This window comes from Aquila chrysaetos, chromosome 10, assembly GCF_900496995.4.
Source record: "Aquila chrysaetos chrysaetos chromosome 10, bAquChr1.4, whole genome shotgun sequence".
Classification (NCBI taxonomy): domain Eukaryota; kingdom Metazoa; phylum Chordata; class Aves; order Accipitriformes; family Accipitridae; genus Aquila; species Aquila chrysaetos.
The window spans coordinates 40186519-40200892 of NC_044013.1; the positions used below are offsets into that span (position 1 = coordinate 40186519).

A 14374-nucleotide genomic window follows, 5' to 3' on the forward strand; every position below is an offset into this window, starting at 1 on the left:
AAAAGTTCTGTTCAGAGATTTCCAACCAGAGAAATCCATAACAATTTCTGTCTGATTAGGGAGTGGTCCTATCTTTTTCTCTTTCCCTTTTCCTTACTGCATAGCAGCTAATGTTCTGGTCAGAAGTAATAATATGTTAGATCTTGAATGTCAGTAGCCCCAGAGATTCTGACAAGACTATTCATGTGCATTCATACATCTTAACCAAAGCTGACACTAAAGAGAGCAAGAATTCTCATATTCCTCTTTTTATTGCCGTCCATTAAACTCAAATCTTCTCTTAGAGACCTCTGCTAAAAATGACATATTCACCATTTGAAAAAAGCATCCTTGCAAAATCTAAACAAAGCAGCTGAACATCAATACGGCATAGAGCAGAGTCTCCTGTGAAAACTCTCAGTGCAAATCTAAATTATGTTTTACACCACAATTATGGACACCTTACAAATGCTGTAAGATAAATACTAATGGGAAATAAACAGTCCCCCTAATCTTATCTCCTATGGGGGCTTTGCTATTGTCATTTTTAATTAAAAAGTAAGTGGTCTTCTCATTTCTTGAAACTATATGACATGTCCTTACAGGAATACTTGGATTCCAGTAACTTGAGCTAGTTGTTTTCCAAAAAACACACACTGTATAAATATTCTGCTATATGTTTTATTCTGGACATATCTGTATACATACTTGTAGTATGGTGTACAGTATGTATTTGGGTAACTTTGCCGTGATCTGATCATATTGTTAAAGCTGGATAAACATTTCTTTACAGAAATTATATTTTTAATCTTCTTTTAAAAATTGTTTGGTAGTAGTGACTAATGCAGACTAGGTGGCTCTGGGCATCTAGCCATTTTTAGGTAGTTTAATTTGTTAAAAATGATCTTTCTTCCCACCCAAATCCCCTTGAAACCATTTGGAGAAGACAACTGTTGAACAGTTGCCAATAATAAGTCCTGCTGAGACCTCTGTATCCTCCTGATAGAACTGTCGGTGCCAACTGGAGACTGACTGGCATGAGTTTGAACTTTATACTGCTTGATATATTTGCTTCACGTGGACCAATTACAATAATTACCACCTCTGTAGCTGAAGTTTAAGCATTCAGTCTGCACTTCATACCTCAGGTTGTTGGCAACATGTTCAACCCTATAATCTCAATTTTCTTTGAACTAATTAAGTAGAAAACAAATACTTTGAAAAATTAGGAGATAGTCTGAATGGAAATCAAAGGCTAATGTCATTCTTTTTCATGTTGCTATTGTTCTTAAGCTGCATTTCTTTCTTTTAGTCTTTACTTCTAAAAGGTAGCATCTCTTTTTAAGTTTGTCTACAGAGATTCACTAGGAGATGCTGTAGTCCATTGACTTTTTATATTCAACAGTGGAGTATCTTTTAATGTGAATGAGAAAGCAATACGAAGTCCTACTTTTTGTTTTGATATTTTTCAAAATATAATTATTTCTTTCAAAATAAATACTTTTGACTAAAGGGGAAAATCATCCATTTCTTACTACTTTTGGCTAGATGTTTCAGTATGACTATGTGAGAGTGTAAGGATGTAACACCAGGACGAGTGACTAGCGTTAACTGCCCCGTTCCTAACAATTCCGTTGGTTTAGATCTGGTGCAACGGGGATTGTCTCACCCCCGCCCCCGCTACCGTTGTCTTTCCAAAAGACTAGTTAATTTTTAAATTGGATCAGTAGCATTTTTTTTTTTAACTGGTAAATTTATATTACACAAAGGTGAACCTAAGATCAAGCAGAAACTTGCTTGACTGTATCTTTCCTAATATGAATGCACTGCACAGTGTATATACTAAAATTTATATTAAAATTTCTTCATGCAGTTTCCCTCTAGGGAGAGGAAGAGGGAAGGAAAAGGCTACATGTGACAGATGCTAATTATGCAGCTTAATGCACTTCTGGAAGTTGCAGAGATGAAAACTATATAAGAACCTATCTAAGAAATAGAAAGCATGTTTCCAATAGCATTTTTTCCACAATGTTTTGTGGTTTGTTTTTTTTTTTTAAATCTGCCTCCTCCCCATTTTTTAAGGAGGCTTTATTTCCCAAATAGCACGTACCGTATGCAAAGGGCAAGCTATGTCTTAAGTCCAAAATTTGCCAAACATGGGTATTACTGTTACCCTGTGTGTCTTACTGTTATTTGGTGCTGTACATGTAATTGGGAAAGCTGGTGGCTTGTAGGTTCTGTAATTCACATACAAAGCAGGAAGGGAATGACTTAAAAAACCCTTCTAGTTGTGTTAGTTTTCTTTCCTCTTTTGTCAATATTTTCTTAATTCTTTATCCTGTATTTATGTTTACTGGAAAAATTGTGTTCTGCATATGACTGTGCTGGGGTCCTATGTAAGTATTTACTGTGACTAATATGCAAGTACTAATGAACCAGATCTCAAAATGCATTTTACAAATAAGTAAACTGAGACACAGAAGCTGGGTTCCTCAAAACTGTGAAGTGAATCAATGCCAAAACCAGTGTTAGACGCTAGATTAATCCTCTCTTCCAGACGTTGAGCTGTGCTGTTTCAGGCAAAAGAAATGGATTCCCAGCTAGTGAAAATTTGGTGTCATCCTGAAATCAATGGGGACATGCAAGAGTACATTTGCGGTTCATCAAGCCCACACTGAGTCATTGTACTGGACTTCCGTTCCCTCTACCAAATCCCAGTTTTACCAAGGGATACTTTTTCCTCTTAGAGGGAAAACCACGCCAGTCCTTGTGTACTAATGCCAAATGCTGCTTTCTTTTATTTCCTTCAAAGCATTGGATTTTTCCTTCGGGAGGTGCGACTTAATAACATCTCTCTGCGCAGTGAGATAATCGCTCTAACGACCAAAGCGGCGTGCTGAAACTTTGGAGGGCCTTCGCGTGCCCCTCGGCACCCACGGCAGCGCGGAGGAGCGGGTTCTGAGCGCCGTCGCAGAGCGAATCCTCCTCGCGCCGCGGTCCTCGTCTGCAGTCACCACGGAGAAAACCATCTGTTCCACTTGGAAAGGGGTTTGGTTCCACGCGCCCTCCCCCCGCATCCCGGCTCCGTCCCCAGCTGCCGTGTTTTGATGAGCAGTGAGGGAATGAATCTCCTGCGTTAAAAATACTCTGGTTCTATTTAGATAAAAAGAAGAATCTTGCTTGCCTACACTGACATACAAAAATAGCCTTAGTGTGAGTAAATCTTCAAAGTTTCTCTTGGTGAAAATATCTAGCCTCACTTTTTTTTTTTAACTTATCACATAAATTTATTTATAGAGTGTCCTTCTTTCCTCCTACTCTATCAAGACATTTGCAGAAGGTTGCTGCTCGTCTTGTTCCTGAGTCCTGAAATAATTTGCAGGGCCTTTGAAACATCATCATGTTGCATAGTTGTGATGCAATGTGCTGCTGTTGCATGAACGTATCGTATTTTAATGCGAATGTCATGTTAGCTGAGATTCAAGTCTTTCTTTTACTTTAGGCACTTTACACTGGTTTGTATTTTCACTTTAACGTTGCAGTCAAAAAAATTCTGTATATAGTGACTTAAAATTTTACATTCTCCATGCAAACCATTGCATAGAAAATGAATATGTAATATGAGAGGATTAACAGGACGCATATACTTTCCAAATATCTCTTAAAAATAGCTTTCACTGTCACTGTAGCATCTTAATTCTGAATAATCTCCAAGTCCTCCTGCAAATCTGTGCATATAGTAATGGAGAAACCACCCACTTCATCCTCACAAACTGCACGATATGTATCTGTACGTGAAAAAAATTGGATTTTGGAGTACAGTTCTGCTCCAGCAGATACACTGCCTGTGCGACTAGCGAAAGCATTAATGCTTGCATTAAATATTAACGCAAGCTTTCCGAATACTTGCCTATCTTTTTAAAAAGGCTCCGATAGCCTTAGTGCGGAATTTGCTCCGCGGTGCAAAGGGCCAAGACGGTACTGAGCGCAGGTGAGCGATTTCTTTGCTGGTGGGACAGTCTGTGCCCGGACTTTGGCCCCAGGCTGCCCAGCAGCGGTGGGTGCGTGAGAAACGCCTCCTGTACAGCCCCGAGGTGATGCCCACGAGCGGATGGGAGCCACGACGGCCCCCGGCGCGGGGGCATTAGCGGGGGCAGCGAGCCCCGCGGGGGCAGCGAGCCCCCCGGGGCCCGGCGGCCGCGGGCCTTGGCGGGGAGCGGGGGGAGGCGGGACTCGAACAGGCGGCCCCGCAGCCGCTGCGCCCAAACCTGCGGCGCAGCCCGCCGCGCCACGGCCCGGCGCGGCCGCTAGATGGCGGCCTCCCAACGGGGAAGGCGGGCGGCTCTCCGGCGCCCAGGTCGCGCCTGGCGGCCGCGCCGCGCCGCTGCAGCCTCCTTCCCCCAGCAGCGACGGCGGCCATCGCTGTGCAGGCGCACGTGACGGCGCGCCGGCCAATGAGAGCGCGGCAGGGGGGCCCCGACTCTCGTCCCTGTGGCCGCCATTAAAGAAAAAGGGGCTCGGAATTAAACGGGAGAAGAATCCTCCCTCCCCCTCCCCGCTCCGGCCGCGACGCGACATGGGGGAGACTCGCTGAGGGGGAGCTGGCTGACCAGGATGCCGCGGCCGGGCAGCCGCCGACAGAGGCACCGCTGAGGGGAAGCGAGGAGGAGACCCGCCGGCGGGGGTTTCGGGGCAACGACTCCGCCAGCAACGGCAGCGGCCGCCGCGTCCCTCTGTCTCGGCGCAGCGGCGGCGGCGGCGGGGCCGGGAATTGTGGGGCTCCGACCCCTTCCCCCGCGGCCCTTCCGGCTGAGGAGAGGCCGGGGCTCGGCCGCCGCCTCCCCGCCCTCCCGAGGAGACCTCGGGGAGGGGGCCCTCCGCCCACTGCCCCCCGCGGGGACGCCGCAGCGGGGCGGCGCGGCGCGGAGCGGAGCCTTCCCGCGGCAGCCGCCGGCTCGCCGGCCCTCCCGGAGACCCCTCACCTGAGGAGAGCGGGGGCCCCTGCCCCGCCGGGGGGGTCTCGGGGCTCGCTCCCCTCCCCCCGCAGAAGAGACCGCTCCGTTTGAAGACTATCATTTTATATTTTTCTCGCCTCCCCCTTTTTTTTCCTTGGGTTTTTTTTTTCTTTTTTTTTTTTTTTTTTTTTTTTTTAAGGGACCAGCCCAGCTGCGAGGCTGGTCCCTCCCCGCTTCACCTTCCCCCCCCCCCCCCCCCCAGCTCGAAGGGGTCTTGCGGGGTTTGGCGCGGTGGAGGGGGCCCTCCCTGCCCCGGATCCCCCCCCTTCCTCCGGCTCTCGGCGGTAACTTGGCGGGGTCCGGGCTCCCCTGAAGAGAGACCCGCCCAGCTGTGTGGACTTTGTGGGGCTCCCTCGGCCCCGGAGGACAGCTGGGGGTGGCCAGCCTCCCTGAAGAGACTCTGCGATTTACCCCTTCCTCCTCCCCCGAAAGGACTGGGGATCGGCCTCTGGGAGACTCCTCCATCCTTCCCCGAAGAGACTTCGAGGGTCACCCGCAATTTCCTCCTTCCACCCCTCTCCCCCCTCCCTCCTTTCCCCACGGAAGGATTTTTAGCCAACGGAGGATATTTTGGTTTCGCCCTCTCTGCGAAGAGTATTTCGTTTTGGGGAGGGGGGGTTTCCGCAGGGGAATTTAATCCCTCGCTGGGCTGCTAAGGAGACTTTTGCGGCCTTTCTCTCTCAAGGAATACCTTCCCCCCTCCCCTGCCCCCCGCAGATGTGTTTTTGGGGTACACCCCAGGAAATTTTTCTTGTCCTGCCTTTACGAATTCTTCAGACTCGCCTTGCTTCTGGCCCCTGAAGTTTGTTTTTATGATTTTAAATTTTAATTTATTTGGAATATTTTTGGAGCAGGGGAGAAGAATCTGACCCCCCCCCACACCCTGTTGCCCTCGGACTCCGAAGAGACGAGCCTGGATTTTTCTCTCTCCCACAGCCAATCCTTCCCAGTCATTCCACAATTTGCCCCTTTCTCATCTGATGACTAAAGAAACAGGAGGAAGAGGAGGGAGGTTTCTGGATTAATTGCCCCCCACTGGATTATTTATTTTTTCCTACTTCTCTTGCTTGGCATCTGAGAAGAGAGGAAGGAGGGATGTCAACTGATTTTTACCCCTAGCCCCCCTGGATTAATTACCCCATTTTTATTCTCTTGTTGGATCAATTACCCCTTCACCTTACCTCCTCTCCCTCCCCTCCTTATGCGAATGAGAAGACAAGAGGAACAGGGAGGATTTTGATCTTAATCTCCCGTCGTTGGATTACTTACCACCTCCCTCTTTCTGTTCTCCCCTTCCACGGTGGCTTTACCCCCCCCGTTTGATATCCAGAAGAAGAGAAAACGTTCCGAGTTTCTCTTAAAATTTTTTTTTTTTTTAATTTTTTTAATATATTTTTTTACCCCCCTCTCCGATACCACTCTCCTCCTGGGTTATTTATCCTGCCACTATTTCGCGTGCGTGTGTGTCTGTATGTAAATCCCTTATTTAATTGTATTATTATTTGTGCGTGTGCATAGTCCCCCCCTCCCCCCTTTCCCTCTCGGTGTCTGTCTCTCTCTCTCTCTCTCTCTCTCTGTCTGTCTCTTTCTTTCTTGTCGGAGGCTGTGGGATAATGGCGTGTGGGTTGTGGCTGTGAGGATGAGTTCCTGCTTCGTGCCGAACGGGGCCAGCCTGGAGGATTGCCATTCCAACCTCTTCTGCCTGGTAAGTGTCGGCCACCGGCACACACACGCACGACAGACATAGAGTGAAAGAGAGAGGAGGTTTGGGGGAGGGGAGGAAGGGGTAGTGGAAGCAAAGCAGCCATTTTTAGCATAGCTTCTGTTGGATGAGTCCTCAGAGTAGGCCCTGCCTGGAGCCAGCCAACTCTCCCATGCCCCTCTGGTTCCCCCTCCATCGCTGTCTGTCTAGCCTTGCCCCTCCCTCCGCTTTCTTCCTGGATAGTATCCTCCCTGCAACTCGCCTTTTCCTTCGCTTTCCTTGCCTGCAACTTTTCCTTCTTTCTCCGTATCTTCCTATCTCTGCTTCTGAACGTGATGTTTCTCGCAGGAGGTAAGATCTGCTGCTCCTTCTTCTTTCAGCCCCACATCTCGGGGAACTTTCTCTTTTCTCCTCCCCACTCGTGACATCCCAGACAAATCTGAGCCGAAACCTCCCTTCTTCCTTGCTGTTTAAAGTGATCTCTTTTGCTGCCTGTTTTTATTCTGGAGGTCTGCTTTTGATGATGCACTCCTGTGAAGTGGTGGTATCTTATGTTTTGTTGTGCACCATTTTGTAGTCTTTTTTTTAACCCAAGTATGAAATCGTACAAATTATTGATTTTGGTAGCTCCCAAAGTAAATTTGATTTAAATGGACAGTGATGCAATTTTTGGTGGCTGTGCTGAGCTGTTTCATCTGCTTTTTAATGCAAATGAGCTGATCTTAGCTGACTGCCTGATATTTGTTTTTCTAGAGGTTGTTATAAGTAAAAACCTGTGCCGAGCTGTGGGTACTAATATTTTTGGATGGAGGGGAGTCTGGACAGCCTGAACATGTCTGCAGCCTGCATCAGACCTGCAGCTCCGTATTAGCAGTGCATTTTTAAATCTTGAAGTCTTTCTAAAGTATCAACTGTTGCAGACTCCCTACCTTTCGTCTAAATTGCTTCTCCTCCTGAACGTAGGAAGGCTGCCATGTTAGGTTTAAATGTTGCAGTAATCTTTTGTGTGTTGTCATCTTGGGAAGAAAAAAAAAAAAACAGTGACTTCCTAGCAAATGCCAGCCCACCTTGTTCTCCCTTTTAAAAGAGAACCCAGGGGCAATGCCTCCCCTACGTGCCTTGAGGTGACTGTGCTCAAGTGAAAAAACTTGGTGCTAAAACTTGGTATGGTATTGCATTGTAGATAATCCAGGAATTGTCTATTTCCCATTATCTACAGTAGTAACTCTTTTACTTTATAAAGTCAAACAAATTTTTGCCTAGAAGGGGATTTAGTGGATCATAATCAATGTGGACGCAAGTCTGATATATAATTTAATGATAAAACCAGGGTCGAAATTCTTAAAATGTGGTGTGAGAGGTGAAAAGTGTGATAGCTCTTGGTAAAATAAGTGTACTTGAGAGGCTTCCTGTGTGAGACATAGAGGATTTCTTACAATGGAGAAACTTGTGAAATTTTCCAAAGTAGTAGATGACTGGAAGAATGTATGCTTGAGTTAGATTTACTATATTACCTATTTCCTTAGAGTAATCTTGGATTGAAAAGGTAGTGTATGCATAAGTAAGCAAAAAGGACGTTCTTTTTGTTGCTAAGGCAAGTGTTTAGTAGATTGGACAGTTGCAGCCTGGAAATAATTACATTATTCACTCATCTTTCACTTTTATTTTAAATCAAATCTGACTTTTCTCTCTGTAATCTTAAAGCTGCAGTGAAAATGAACAGCTCTTGCTTTACTGCCGTTATTAAAGGAGATTTTAAAACAGGGTGCCTGATTATTTCCGGTTTGTCTTCTAAGGTACACAAAACTTAGAAGTATGGTTTCTGTTAAATTTTGTTGGATTAATTCTTCCTTTCTTCCTTCCACCCGCCTCTTCCTGTGCCATCATCTTGTTATAGCAGGATGTTTCTGTTAGGGATGTACCTACCCCAGTGTCTGACAGTTGTTCTTTTCCTTCCCTTAGGCTGATCTAACTGGGATTAAATGGAAGCGATATGTATGGCAGGGTCCAACATCTGCCCCAATTCTCTTTCCGGTCACGGAAGAGGACCCTATTTTGAGCAGTTTCAGTCGCTGTCTGAAGGCGGATGTACTCAGTGTTTGGCGCCGAGACCAGAGACCTGGACGCAGGGAGCTATGGATATTTTGGTGGGGTGATGACCCCAACTTTGCTGACCTTATTCATCATGATCTCTCAGGTAGGAGGAAATTAATACCTTCTTTTGGTCAGTGAAAGGATGCTGTTACTCAGGGTTGTCTTCTGCCAGCCCTTAGAAAATCTGTACTAGATGGACTGTTGTCTATAGATAAGATAAAGTTATTGCTATAATCTACACCAAATTATTATGGCAGCGCAGTGATCAAACAGCTACTGTCTGTGTTTAGGTCATCTTGGACTGCTAGATTTTCAAGAAACAAGTTTTTGCTCCCCACTTGTTTCTTTTGAAAAAAAACGAGCCTGTGAATTTTGGCAGCTTCTTCACAAGAAAGCTGCGCCTAAAGCTGTGCCTGTGATTCAGAAGTGATGTCTTAAATGTGTTTTGATAAGATCCCTTTTGTTGGGCAATTAGAACTTTCAAATTCAAATAGTAAAGCCCATTTTATTATGTAATAAGAATTGTAGAGATCTGGGCAACTCTTGAACCGTTATGGAGCTGTTTTGATTGGAAGTCGAATCATCTGTGAGAAGCCCTCAAAAAAAGGCATCTGAAACTAACTTGCTGTTTTTGTGTAAGAATCGCTAAACCTTGTATTTTTAGGATTTCTCTCTCCCCCTTCCTCAGTGCTCTGAACCTGCACCTGCTTTCCAACTTGGACTTTTGAAAGACTGACAGTATTTATAGTTCTCAATAATGTTGTACTTCAAATTTGGCACCTTGTTTTGAAAACGTTTACTTGTTGATCTCAGTTCCTGAAGTAGATGGCTTTCCAGTTGCTTCTCGGTAAGGTGACAAAGCTAGGTTTAAAAACCTCGTCTGTGTAAGTCTAGTGGTGAGACTATACTAACTCTAGGCGGGGGGGGGAAAAGTCACATCACTCCAATTTCCTTTCAAATAGTGTACAGTATTCAGATTACTGAAGTGTAAAATGAGACCAAGGTTTGGTGACCTGGTAACCAGAAATTGTTAATACTGTCTGTGTTTGTGGATAAGCTGAAGAACAAATATGAGTTTGAAGTGCCACTGAGGAAGTTGACTTGAAACAATTTAAGAATGTGTGGAATTTTTGTACAAAAATAATATGATCTGAAAAATAATTGATGCACTGAAATTATGTTTATTTCTTTGAATAATTGACTTCAAAGATTGAGATGTTGCTTGTATTCCTGTCTGTCCTGGAACTAGAAACTTTGCATCTTAAATGGCACTTATACTGTACGTTGCTTGATATTTTATTGCATTTAAGGCTTCCTTATTTTGCCCTATGAATAACCTCCGTCTTGAACTGCAGGGAACATCCTTTGTATGACTGCGATGTAATTTAGACTTAGACTAAATGCTGGTTTTGGCCTGGGCCTGCCCTGAACAAAGACCAACACTTGTGTGAAAGTATCTATGTAAATTTTGTATGCTGTTGGCTGGTGGGATTAAATTGAGACAAATGTTACTATTTTTGAGTGGAAGATCAAATAAAAGTTAAGCCATTTGGGGAGTGCATTTCTGCACTACCTGGCCATCAAAATTATTTGTTTGAGCAACTTTACATTCTCTCTTTAATCTATCTACTAGTGATTTAGTATATAGGCACCTTCTAAAAATAGTGGTGTTTTGTAGCTGAACTTCTAGATCAGTGTGTATTTATGCTTTTACGGAATTACACTTTTGCGCAGGTAGATAAGCACGTATCATCCTAGGTACTTAACAACTCTTAACCTCTCTTAGGGCATAAGGGGGAGATAGTAGAGGATTAGAGTCTCCCAGCCACGTCTTTGCAATTGTTTTGGGTATTTTCTTTGTTCAGGTCACCTGTGGATGTCTGCGCTTCAGTGGAGCTATTCCACATGTCTTGCTGTTAGATATTTTTCTACATAAAAGCTTATCACTCATGAGACTGTTACCTACGTCTGTGTGTAGATGATGTATCTGACATCTTGGTTTTTGCAGGCATGTTTTTGTCGTCTTTTATTTAAAAGGAGACAAAAAAATTTCTTGGAGTGTGTTAGTCTGCTTGGCTCTTCTGACCAGAAGTTGATAAAGATATTAGTCAGCTAGATCGTGGAGGAGATGGCTGAGGAGTGCCTGCACCTGCACTTTTTCCCATTAGACAAAATCTTAATGTGAACCTCATACAAGAAAGAATTATGGCTGAACCCAAACAATGTTATCTGACCTTTGTCATAGACCTAATGGATTTTTTTCATTGGTGGACAATTTCTCCTAGTAATTCACGTTGCCCTGTTCTCCCAATGATTGCTTGTTACATTTTCAATGGGAAAGATAAATTACTTCCCAGCAGAGGCTTGTTACCTGCAAAATTGATTGGAAATTGTTTGCTGCTGAAGGTTAAGGTGCTGCCTCATTTAGAACTTTTCTACTCAGTAGGTGAAGAATTGTCCTGAAGAATGGGGTGAGGGAGGAAGAGGGGGGCTAAGAGAAGTCTGTTGCTGCTAGCCTGTCCTTTATTGCCTACGGACAGACTTCTCTTGGGGAAGTGGGCCTTGAAAGGGCTGTAATTAGAAATATGCCAGAGCAATGTTAATAACTTTTGATTCTGGCTTCCTTTGGTATGAAACTGTGCCTGTTAAGGAGAGGTCAGTGTTTTGTACAGTTTTTGACTTCTTTTGGTGATTTGTAGTTTCAGTGAACAATGGATGTTCAGTGTCTGGAACACATCTTGGTTATCAACCCTCAGGGATTTGAAGTATGGCAGCCTTCAAGAATCCTTTCGTCCCCTTCCCAAGATCACTTCAAAAGGGATATGTACAGTTTTGTGGGTGTACATCTATGCATATCAGATTAAAAAAATAAACTATATCTCCCTCTCTTCAGCCTGTACATTCTAGAAGTTCATTCTTTGCCCTGGAGATATGTTTGAATGCCTGCTACTGGCTATATCTGAAATCTTGTATCAAGCCTTGGATAACTGTCTTGTTGATGGTCAGGGATTGTTGTTGCCTGGGGGCATGTCAAAAGGAGACTTGTTCAGAGATGCTGATTGATCAGTAATATTGACTTCGCTCTTATAATTTTTTTTTTTTTTCCTTCCCTAGGAAGCTACTTACTGTATGTAATACCAAAAAAACCATAAGTCTATTTCTACCCCAACATAGCTAGAGGCAGACAGAAGTTAGTGAAATGTTATTTTATCCTCCAACAACCTCAAAGGTTATGTTTTTGTTGTGACAGTGAGGTTTGATTATAGTAATTCCTGCAACTCAAACCTTAAAGTAGGACATCTCTTCAAATTTCGGAAGGCAATGGTCTCTCACTGGTCTGATCAGCAGTTATTTTATCAGATAGATTCTTTCTTATTTTAAAGTGGTTACCTATACACTTGGATTTTTTTTTTTTTTTTAAATTGGCAGTAGATGGTTTCAAACCTGAGAACAGTTGGGTATGAATTATGTACAAGACGTAGTCCCAAGGAAATGGTTACAATTTGATTAATGCATGGATAGGGGAATGCTTCTATATGGCTTTGACCTTCAGATTGCATCTTTTAAATGGTGAGCTATAAGATGCGTCTTTTTCATCCTGGTGTCTATTAAATCTTGTTAATTTATTTTAAAAATTAAAGAGTTTTCCTTCTACCTGTCATATATCAAGTTAATCAGTTTTTGTTTGCTGAGCAGTATTCCTCATGCTTCTGCATGGGATAAATGTATAAAAATAATGCTAGTCTTAGCTCCTTGCTTGGCTTGTAAGAGGGTTTGAAAGAATAAGGAGAAAGATCTGTATACTGCTGCTTGTCTGTTGATACTGTATGGTAAAAACAGCAACAGTCACGGCAGCAGAGACTTCTGTGTGTTGTGTAGTTCTTGATACATGTGCATTATAGATCAAATCCTTGTCTCCAAACAAATCTGTGAATTGGTTGGTTTGTGCTGATGTCAGCATTGAGCGTCTCATTACTTTTAATACAATGGAAACCAGAGCATGAGCCAGCTATCATACTGAGGGTTCTGCAAAAAAGCCTGCCAGTTGAAAGTAGCTGGCAAAGTGAGCTTTGAAAATAGTTCGGCTAGTGGCTTGCATTTTATTTTTTTAATAACATTTGATTCCTAAGACCATTTAACTCCTACAAAAAAAAAAAAAAAAAAAAAGGATGCTTTCTTAAAAATTTTGTCCTTAATGTCAGTAGGGTGAGCTTAAGTAACTTGTCTGTGGTGGATATGTATGTTTCTGTGTATGTAATAAGAAGGCATTACGAATGTTCCTTACTGTGTGGTGCATTGATGTCTTAGCATTTCTTTAGTCCTCCATGTTAGAGATGTGTCTGCTTAAGCAAAACCACTGATAATTATTATGCAAAAATTACTGAAGCAGTCTTTGTAAAACTTCTGTGACTTGGTGTAAGTACCAGCTTGAAGGTGAAGTTTAACTTTTTTCCTTTTTTCTTTTCTCCTGACCAATATGCATGTGAAATATCTGTGGAGTAAGGTAAAAGATACTTTGTCCCAGTAAATGAGGATTTTGCATCATATTATGTTGGTTGGTTGTACAATGTCACATGCATAACGTACCTGTATAAATAAGAGCAATGACTCCATGGGCACTAAGGGTAAGATTTAACAATATAAGTAAAATGTATCTGCATATGATATTACTCAAAGACAGCGTGGAGGAGGATATTGGAACATTTAGCTAGAAAGTTTTTTAGCTTTTCTTTTCTTGTGGCCGTGCAGACCACACCAGCCAAACTTAACGCCCAAAAAATAGTGAAGGAAAGCTGTTACCTTATTATCCTTCTAAACAGGCATAGCTACACACTTACAAAAAGGTCATACTTTTAATATTTACAAAAATATTCTGCTGGGTAGAGAAAGCATAAAGCCCATATATGTGATGCTGGTAAAGGGCTAGCAGTATAAAAGCTAACTTGTAATGGTGCTGAACATTTTGAGTATGGCATTTTGGACAGTAGCTTATGTTTTAGCTTCCTTCTCAGTTGATGAAATTTTCCAACTAGTTTGGATATATCTAGAGTCTTTTCAGTGAATGTAGACAACAGATACAACTCTACTAGAAACAAACTTAAGTTGTCTTACTTGGATTCGTAAATTGGTATTTTTGAATTGTATTCAGTCCCTTTTTCATGCAAGATCTGTTGTTTCTTGCTTATTTTGTAAGGGATATAGGCCCTCAATATTATTTTTCAGTAAACTGGGTAATTCTTGCTTTGAGCAATTTTAAATTCCAACACTTTAAGATTAAATAAAAATCTGTTTTTTAAATAGAAAACTTTACTTGAAATTTTTCTGTCATATTATTACAATATTGTATACAGCAGCAATTTCATACTATTTTGCTTATTATACTTCCCTTGTAATCTGAAGCTTATATAGGAATTTTGAATGTATAAATCAGTTTTGCATCAGTCTATTTCTATAACTGGCATGCTGTCAAATGATGACAGAAAGGAAGCCTGTGAAGGTAAGTAGTATTTTTAAAAGACAGGTCTCAGTCACGATACTAAGGAATGGTTTTTTCCTCTGTAATTGAAGTAATTGGGGGGTGTGG

At 42.8% G+C, this 14374-nt stretch overlaps 1 protein-coding gene and 1 long non-coding RNA gene across 2 annotated transcripts in view; both read left to right on the top strand.

Annotated features, from left to right (window-relative positions):
- LOC115346753 overlaps positions 1–3872 on the top strand; it is a 31283-nt gene extending 27411 nt beyond the window's left edge. The window contains exon 3 of the long non-coding RNA XR_003925240.2: positions 2792–3872. This is a non-coding gene — a long non-coding RNA (uncharacterized LOC115346753). The remainder of the gene's footprint in view (positions 1–2791) is intronic.
- A 1256-nt stretch (positions 3873–5128) lies between these two features.
- The window catches only part of MED13 (mediator complex subunit 13), a 60043-nt gene continuing 50797 nt past the window's right edge, over positions 5129–14374 (top strand). Inside the window, exons 1-2 of the mRNA XM_030027187.2 lie at positions 5129–6699; positions 8659–8893. Of these exons, the coding sequence (XP_029883047.1) occupies positions 6634–6699; positions 8659–8893 (301 nt within the window). The 5' untranslated portion in view covers positions 5129–6633. The remainder of the gene's footprint in view (positions 6700–8658; positions 8894–14374) is intronic.